The sequence below is a fragment of the Sturnira hondurensis genome, unplaced genomic scaffold, assembly GCF_014824575.4.
Source record: "Sturnira hondurensis isolate 20B ecotype Veracruz unplaced genomic scaffold, ASM1482457v3 Scaffold0004136, whole genome shotgun sequence".
Classification (NCBI taxonomy): Eukaryota; Metazoa; Chordata; class Mammalia; order Chiroptera; family Phyllostomidae; genus Sturnira; species Sturnira hondurensis.
This window is the reverse complement of record NW_028076767.1, coordinates 3,930,095-3,939,610: the sequence shown is the minus strand read 5'-3', so window position 1 is coordinate 3,939,610 and position 9,516 is coordinate 3,930,095. Positions and strand designations below refer to the sequence as shown.

The following is a 9,516-nucleotide window of genomic DNA, read 5'->3' as shown; positions in this document are numbered from 1 at the left end:
AGGGTGGCCTGGAGAATGTGCAGTTCTAGCGCGTTCCCCGGCAATGCTGCTGCTGCTGCCAGTCCCAGAACGGCACTGTAGGAATCAATGTTTTAGAGGCTTTAATCTTAAATCCAATGGAAAAAGTGTTGGCCGGGGTACAACTATGACAACTCCTAAAGTTTCTTAGAAGCCTGGCCTCCGATCTCCCCAGCAGTGGGGAGATCTCCACTCAGTGGCCAAGTCATGGGCGTGCCCTGAAGCCTAGTCCCTGCCACTCCGCGGCCGTCCATTGCTCTCCCGCCAGCCCGGCTGGCCTTGGCCACGCCCCACCGCTACCCATTCGCTCGTAGGTCCAGTGGAGCGCCTCGCCCAGCAGCTCAGTCCTCTGGTCCGGCCAGGCCAAGGCACAGCTGTCCGAGCTGTGGATCAGAGAAGCGGAGGACCATGTTGGACTTCGCGATCTTCGCCATTACCTTCTTGCTGGCGTTGGTGGCAGCAGTGCTCTACCTCTACCCGGTAACCGCAGACTCGGCCCTCTGGGGGTTTGGCTGCCACCTCAGGCCCCGTGTGGCCGTACCCACGTCTTTCTACCCCCACCGGGCCTCAGGGGGCAGGCCGAGAGGATGGTTCCAGGTCCTGCTCCCGCTCAGGCTCGGGGACAGGGCTGGGAGGACTGGACCGGCGCCTGACGCTAGCTACCGGTGCTTGGAGAGCGGCTCCTGGGTCAGCTGCGCAGGCGCAGGCGCGGGCGTGGCCCGGACCCTGGGGAGCCTGGGAAAAGCCCGCGTGGCTGGGGGAGGGCTGGGGGCTAGTCCTCTGTCCCACTCCGTGAGCTCTCTTTCCGGGCGGGTCTCAAGTAACTGCCGGGTGGCTGTTTGGCAGTAACTGCCATGCCCAAACTTCACTTTCTGGTGTGCCTGGGAGGAAACTCCTGGGTGCGCCACTCCTTAGTCCTTCCCGGAGGATTCTCCCAGGACTGTGTGTGTCTGTGTGTGTCTGCGCGCGCTCACTCTTAACACCAGTCTTTTACGTGTCATTACCGGAGTCCCAGGTCCTGAAGGCCCAGCCTGGGTCGTGCTCCTCGTAGGGTCTCAGACGCAGATTGGGCTGTGGAATGAGCTCTGTGGTGGGTTATGTTTGAGCTTCACTTGGCCGCTTTTTCTCTGAATCTCATGCTAGCCTTCTTTCTCTACTTGCCTCTGTGAACTTCACAGGATGATTCAAAAATGCGTTCTACAAAGCAAGGGGGTGGTTTGATAGAAAAAGTTGTGAAGTAGCTGAACAGCACCAACTACATTACTGAGAAGGACGGAACAACTTAAAACACTTTAAGACCTGGTAAATAGATTAGACCAAAATGTTGCAACTACACAATTTGGAATTTCCGGTATACCTTACTTTTTGAGAATCTATATTTAGTGGCTCCAGGTCTTGAGTTTTTGATAGTGTTTATATGATGCTGTACTTTGATTAGTTAATAGGAGCAATACTATTTATTCTTTCAACCAAAAGATAGAGAATATTAAAAGCAGCAAGAGAAAAGTAGTTACCTAAAGGGGAGTAAGACTGTCAGCTGATTTCTCAAAAGAAACTTTGCAGGCCACAAAGGAAGAAACTTCTAGTAGGCTAGAAACTTCTTTGCAGGGTAGAAACTTCTTGCAGGCAAGAAATGTTCCAAGTCATGAAAAGCAGGGACCTACAGCCAAGATTGCTCTACCCAGCAAAGCTATCTTTTAGAATTGAGCAGATAAAGAGCTTCCCAGATAAGAAAAAACTAAAGGAGTTCATCCCCAAACCATTATTGTAAATGTTAAAAGGACTTATTTAAGAAACGGAAGAACATCAAAACTGTGAACAATGGCAATAAATACACGTCTATCAAAAATTGAATCTGGACTTCTGGCCAAGATGGAGGTGTAGGTGGAAACACTGTGCCCCTTCCCACAACTAAATTTATTTTATTTTATTTTTCTTTTCTTTTTTTTCCAATTTTTTTATTTAATTATTTTTCAAGTACAGTTTTCTGTCTATTACTCCCATCCCATCCCACCCCCCGTCCTCCACCCTCCCTCCCATTTCCACCCTTCTCAGTTGTTGTCCATGTATCCCACAACTAAATTTAAAGACAGCGAAGTTTTAGAAACAAAAATGCAGCCAAAACAGTGAAAATTGAACTGTACAGAAGTCCAACGACAACAAACCACTTAGCCAGACTGCGTCACAACCCAGCAACTGGGTCACCCGGCCCTGGTGAACACCTAAGGCTCTGCTCCTCATACATAACAGGTGTGAACAGACCAAATGTTATGACTCAAGAACAGCTCAAAGTCCCAGAGCCTATAATTCTAAGTGACCAAGAAATAGCCAGCCTTTCAGATGCACAGTTCAAAATATTGGTGATCAGGATGCTCACAGAATTGGTTGGTTTTAGCCACAAATTAGACGAACATATGAAGGCTAAACTGATTAAAATGAAGGGAAATGCACAGGAAACCAATAGTGATGGAAAGGAAACTGGGACTCAAATCAAGGGAGTGGACCAGAAAGAAGAAAGAAACAACCAACCAGAAAAGAAGGAAGAAACAAGAATTCAAAAAAATGAGAAGAGGCTTAGGAACCTCCAGGACATCTTTAAACATTCTAACATCTGAATTATAGGGGTACCAGAAGGGGAAGAGGAACAGCCATGAATGAAAACCTTATTTGAACAAATAATAAGTGAGAACTTCCCCAGTCTGGCAAAGGAAATAGACTTCCAGGAAATCCAGGAAGCTCAGAGAGTCCCAAAGAAGTTGGACCCAAGAAGAAACACACCAAGGCACATCATAATCTATAGCATTAGCCAAGATTCAAATGAAGGAGAGAATTCTAGAAGCAGCAAGAGATAAGGGGGCAGTCACTACAAAGGAGTGCCCATCAGACTGTCAGTGGATTTCTCAAAAGAGACTTTACAGGCAAGAATGGGCCGGAAAGAAGTATTCCAAGTCATGAAATTCAAAGACCTACATCCAAGATTGCTCTATCCAGCAAAGCTTTCATTTAGAATGGAAGGGCAGATAAAGTGCTTCTCAGACAAGTTCAGATTCAAGGGGTTCATCATCACCAAGCTATTATTATATGAAATGTTAAAGGAACCTATCTAAGAACAAGAAGATAAAAAATATGAACAGCGAAAGGACAGCAAACACACAGTTATTAACAACCACACCTAAAACAAAAGCAAACTAAGAGGACAGCTAGATCAGGAGGGGAACCATAGAAATGCAGATCACATGGAGGGTTAGCAACAGGGGAGTGGGATGAGGAGAAGGGGGAAGAAGGTACAGAGAATAAATAGCATAGACAGTAGGTAGAAAATAGGGGGGAGGGCAGGAATACTATGGGAAATACAGAATCTAAAGAACTTGTGACACATGGACATGAACGAAAGGGGGGGGAATGGTGGGGGAGGGGTGTGCAGGGTGGAGGGGAGTGAAGGGAGGAATGGGACAACTGTAATGGCATAATCAATAAAATATTAAAAAATTGAATCTGAAAAACAAACTAAGCAAACATGAAGAATGAGACAGAATCATGGATATGGAGTGTTTTGATGGTTGCCAGTTGGGAGGGGGGGTGTGGGGAGTGGGTGAAGAGGTGAGAGGATTTAGAAGTACAAACAGGTGGTTACAGAATAGCCATGGGGATGTGAAGTACAGTATAGGAAATGGAGTATAGCCAAAGAACTTAACTTGCATGATGCATGGACATGAACAACGGTGGAGGAATTGCCTGAGGGAGTCAGGGGTGGTGGGTGGAGGGGGGCAAAGTGGGGAAAAATGGGACAACTGTAATAGCATAATAAATCAAATATAATTTTAAAAATAGCTAACAAAATGAAAGTTATATACTTAACCGAAAATCATACTGACCCCAAACACAACAACCATAAACCTGCTACAAACTTACAGAAATTCCCCAAACTTCTCCCCAGTTCATTTCTTAAAGTCTGTCATTTGAACAATTTGCTTTGAATTCTTTTGCTACTTATTTCTTTTTTTTAATATAATTTTTATTTAATTCTTGTTCAAGTACAGGTTTCTGTCTTGTATTCCCAACCCTGCCCGCCCCCCGCCCCATGCTCCCCGCCTCCCTCCCCTTTCCACCCCCCACCCTTAGTTATTGTCCATGTGTCCTTTATACTTGTTCATGTGAGTCCATTCCCTTTTCCCCTATAATTCTCTCCCCTCTCCCCTCTGGACCCTGTCAGCCTGTTCCATATTTGAGTGTCATTGGTCGTATTTTGCTTGCATGTTTGGTTTGTTTAGAATCCTGTTAACGGTGAGATCATATGATATTTGTCTTTCACCGCCTGGCTTATTTCGCTCAGCATAATGCTTTCCAGTTCCATCCATGATGTTGCAAAGGGTAGTAGTTCTTTCTTCCTTTCTTATTTCTGTACCAGACACCTCCATGACTGTATGACCCTGACAATAATAACTATTAAAGCAAAAGGTGAATACCGTGTTGTATTTTGTTAACTTCTTTGACTAGAAAGAGGAGAACTATTTAGGAATGAAAGTATTATAAGCATGACATTGATTTATTTTTTAAGCCAAACCAGACAGGACCATATATAGAAATTGAACAAAGAAAACTGTGCTTGATTGTGTATTAATTTATGTAGAATGTATGTTAAATTCTTCAAATACTTTAGTTTAATTGACACAGAGGAGGAATATTAAGATAATTCTTTTAACTACAAAGAGCCTAGTTTTTGTATTTAACAGAAATAATATCTGAGATTTAACCTAATTGGGAAGCCACCATTGAAAGTTCTGCAGATGTCATGGCAAAACACACCTCACTTACATGATGTTGATAATTCATTGTACTAAATAAACTATTTTAAAATTGTTCCTTAAGGCTTCCAGACAAGCTGCAGGAATTCCAGGGATTACTCCAACTGAAGAAAAGTGAGTAATTATTTTTTTGGAATCAAAGAGTCAACTCTTAATTTTTTGTATTGAAATGAAACCAAATTTTAGATTAATCAGCTTATTGAATTCCTTTATTTACTCTTAACTTGCCTCTTGGCATACAACATAAACTTCATTGAGAACAGAAAGGAAGGCTGTCTAAATCAAAACCTTCAATTGCTTTCATTTCCCTGCCCAGAGAAAGTTGAAAATAGGCAGGACTAAGATAGAAGGAACAAAGAAAAAAATTGCCATAGACTATCTAATGTTTTTCATTGGCCTGTGGTGATGTTCATTGCTATCTCAGAATGAGGTGCTGCAAAAATTGGGTTGTTTTCCAGTGTCTTAGTCAGATATTTCTTGTGTACCTTTCTTATTTATTTTGAAGTTTTATGAACTCTCAAAATATCAGATAAATCCATATCTAAATATATCTGTAGAAAACAAAGTGTCTCCCTGGCTGGTGTAGTTCAGTGGATTGAGCGCAGGCCCGTGAACCAGACGATCGCGGTTCGATTCCCAGTCAGGGCACATGCCTGGGTTGCAGGCCAGTTCCCGGCAGGGGCCAGTTCCCAGCAAGGGATGCACGAGAAGCAACCATACATTGATGTTTCTCTTCCTCTCTCTTTCCCTTCCCCTCTAAAGATAAATAAATAAATATTAAAAAAACAACAAAGTGTCAAATATGATTGAGTTTGGGGTTTTACAGTAATTGAAATTCATGTACCTTTGGTCTCATGTCTTGACACAGTTAATTCATGATTAATTGTTGCACTTCTGATTATTCCAAGGTAAATTGATTATTTTGTCAAATGTTCTTTTTTCAGAGATGGTAATCTTCCAGATATTGTGAACAGCGGAAGTTTGCACGAGTTCCTGGTTAATCTGCACGAGGGACACGGGCCTGTAGTCTCCTTCTGGTTTGGCAGGCGCCTTGTGGTTAGTTTGGGCACTGTGGATGCGCTGAAGCAGCATATCAACCCCAGTCAGACCTGTGAGTTTGATTTTCTTTCTAACTAGCTGATCCTTACCTTTAAAGAAGAAATGTCTATAAAGAACTACCATTGTTCTTGGATAGGAATAGCAACATTTATTGAGTGCTCTATACTATGTACCTCATTTAAGAAGCAGTATTGTAAAATGATTATTTTTTCATATATAAGAGGGGGGACTCCCACAAAACCAGAATTTACTTCTAAAAAGTTGCGCATTTATTCTTACATGTTTACATATTCCCATCATGAAATGGGCAGTGTTGAAAGAGCCTTCAAAAAAAATTCACTGAAGCCGAGCACACCCTCGACAACAGTGCCAGGTGATACACTGATACAGATGGTTTCCTAGAACACTTCTCTAGCAGGGGAAGCCTTTACTACAAGGGGCCCACCCTCCAGAAGATAATTCTGTTTTTTTAGGGGTCCCCCTTCCTATATATGTGTGTGTGTGTGTGTGTGTGTGTTAAAAAATCCCAGTGTAAATTTTTTTAAGGAACCTGAAAAAATAATTCCAGTATACATGTGAAAGAGTAAATACACATGAGCAGCCAAGAAACATCTAGAAAAGAACATTAGTGAGGGGAATGCCTCTACTCTCAGGTAGAATAGTGTATTATAAAGCTGGATTAGTTTAAAGAGACTGGTACTGTGATAGGACTAGATAGACTAATGGAGTTGAGTAAGCAATCCAGTAGATAAACCAAGTATATATGATAAAGATAGCATTTTATGATAAAGGGGAAAGCTAATAAGTGGGATTGGGAAAACTGGTTATCTGTTTGGGAAAAAATTTGAATCCCTGCCTTATTCTTTGTATCAAAATAAATTCCAAATAATTAAAATATAGTGCCATAAAAGTAACAAGAAAACATAGGTATTAAATTTTTTAGGGGAGTGTTGACAAACCCTTTCTTGCTATAACGTGAGATCTAGGAGCCATCAAGCACAAGACGAATAAATCTGTCTACATAAAAATGAAAAACTTTAGTGCAATAGAAATACCTCTAAAAAGAGAAAAGTGGGAAAATGCTACTCATTACTATACATGTGTATTAATTGATGACTATATATTTGTAAAATAAAAAGTTATGAAAAAGTTTAAAAGAAATGGAAGAACTATTTCCCACATATATATTCATAAAGTAAATAAAAACTAATAAGAAAAAATAAAATTAAACCGAAGAAAAATGGGTAAAAACAAGGTAATTAGGAAAGAAGAAATACGAACATCCAATAAGTAAAAGAAAAGATTCTAACCTCACTAATGATCAGTGTTGTGCAAATAAAAATGAGGTTTTCCCTGTCTGACTTAGAGATATGAAAAATATTGACAAAACTCATTGTTGATGCGGGAATGGAGAAGCATGGAATATAAATGTTTTACAGACTTTCTAGAGAGAAGGTTGGCAGTGATACTTGATTTAGTAGCAACAATCTTCAGGAATTTATCGTGAATTGATAATCAATTAAATAAGACCTATTAGCATTATTTATAAAATAAATAAGAAGCAAAAAATACTTATCAATCTACATGATTATACTTATCAAGCATAAAAGAATACTTGTAATACTACTTTTAGGCCTTAAGATAATGATACATACTTATTTTATTTTGTTTGTCAAATACTTGTATAGCAATCGCTGTGTGACAGCACTGTTTTTATAAACCTTCATAAATATTAACTAATTTAATTCTCAGAACAACCTTATGAAGTAGTATTGTTGGTTATTCCCATTTAACAAAAGACAAAATTGAGGTTGAGAGGTTAAGTCATTTGCCCAAGGTCATACCACTAATTAGTGATGGAGCTGAGACTGGAAGCTGGGCAGTCTGGCCTGAATTGGTGCTCAATTTCCAGGACAGAAAGACAGCTCTGTCGGGAAATACAATGCTGAGTAAGACCAGGTGTGGTCTCTGCTCCCGTGGAGTTTATAATTTAGTGTTGGGGAGTAGGAAAAGATGTAAAAATCTCGAAATGATCACACTAATGAGTCAAGACAAGTGTTCTGAAAGAAGGGACTGTAGTTCTTTGTGAAATCTGACAGATTTGTCTGTTTATCTCTGTGAAGAAAGGTTAACAGCTCTAAAAAAAATCTCTAAAATTTTTAACAGCGAGAATCTCTGTGGTGAGATTTAGATATATTTTACTTTCTTCATTGTATTTATTATGTTTTCACTGTTTACCACAAGAATGTATTTTTGTATGTGGTTGAAAACAAAGTCATTAAGAAAACACTTCAACTAATGAATAAAAGGGAAAAGAAAATTTTTAATTTAGCTAAGTGATTTTGACGGTAATACTTGATGATTACATAGCATCATCAATTTTTCTTTAAAATCAGTAGATGAGGTGTTTTTAGAAAGTCAACAATATTGTCATGTAGGAAGAACATTTATGCAAGTATTAATTGTTTATAGTGAAATTCCCAGACAGGATATTTTACTCTTGCCAATTTTTATTGCTTCTTGAGCTTTTCGTATTTAGGAAAGACATTTAAGGGAGTTGTAAAAAAAAGTTGCTTTCAGTTACAATTCCATACTTCCCTGATCTCTATGTCTTTTTGCTGGAGGGGTTTTTTTTTTTTTGAGTAATTACTTTGACTTACGAATGTTTGATGTGTCTGTTTCAGCGGACCCTTTTGAAACCATGCTTAAGTCATTATTAAGGTATCAGTCTGGTGGTGGGAATGTGAGTGAAAACTTTGCAAGAAAAAAACTGTGTGAAACTGGTGTGGCTAATTCTCTGAAGAGTAACTTTGCTCTCCTGTTAAAGGTAAGGTGATAAGTAGTTTGGCCTGGAGTTCTGTGGTACAGATAAGAGTATATTTTTTGACTATTTTGTGTCTTGCCTTTGCTATTCTTTTCTCGCCTCTCTAAGCTGATCCTTATTCTCCTAAAACTGTAAAACAAAACAAACAAAAAAGAAAACAAAAAACTTAACACCTAGACTCCTGTATAAATTAAAATTATGGGAGTGGAGAGAACCTGAAAATATTTTCTAGATCTGTAAATTTATGTTTTGTTTTTGGGCGAGACTCAGAGCCACTGTTTTCTGGAACGTAGTCTCAGTTCACCTGAAATGCTCACCCACAACACTCTCCTGTGGAAAATGTAGATTGCTTGGACTCTGTTTGGATGACCTGGGCCACTGGGAGGGGAATCTGACATTTTTAAGAAGCTCCACGAATGATTTACAAATTTGAAAATAATACTGATTAATACCATTCCCTTTTTTGTCCCTAAAGAACCTTAGTTGAACCCTGACTGGTGTGGCTCAGTGGACTGAGTACCGGCCTGTGAACCAAAGGATCACTGGTTGGATTCCCAGTCAGGGCACATGCCTGGGTTGTGGGCCAGGTCCCTAGTGGGGGGTGTGGGAGAAGCAACCACGCATTGATGTTTCTCTTTCCCCCTCCCTTCCCCTCTCTCTAAAAATAAATAAATAATTTTTTTAAAGATTTTATTTATTCATCTTTAGAGGTGAAGGGAAGGAGAGAAGGAGAGAAATATCAATGTACAGTTGCCTCTCATGTGTCCCTTGCTGGGATCTGGGCCTGCAACCCAGGCATGTGCCCTGACT

At 40.2% G+C, this 9,516-nt stretch overlaps 1 protein-coding gene across 1 annotated transcript in view; it reads left to right on the top strand.

Annotated features, from left to right (window-relative positions):
* Positions 1 to 317: 317 nt before the first annotated feature.
* CYP20A1 (cytochrome P450 family 20 subfamily A member 1) overlaps positions 318 to 9,516 on the top strand; it is a 57,843-nt gene continuing 48,644 nt past the window's right edge. The window contains exons 1-4 of the mRNA XM_037043565.1: positions 318 to 498; positions 4,888 to 4,937; positions 5,768 to 5,934; positions 8,567 to 8,709. Coding sequence (XP_036899460.1) covers positions 427 to 498; positions 4,888 to 4,937; positions 5,768 to 5,934; positions 8,567 to 8,709 — 432 coding nt within the window. The 5' untranslated portion in view covers positions 318 to 426. The remainder of the gene's footprint in view (positions 499 to 4,887; positions 4,938 to 5,767; positions 5,935 to 8,566; positions 8,710 to 9,516) is intronic.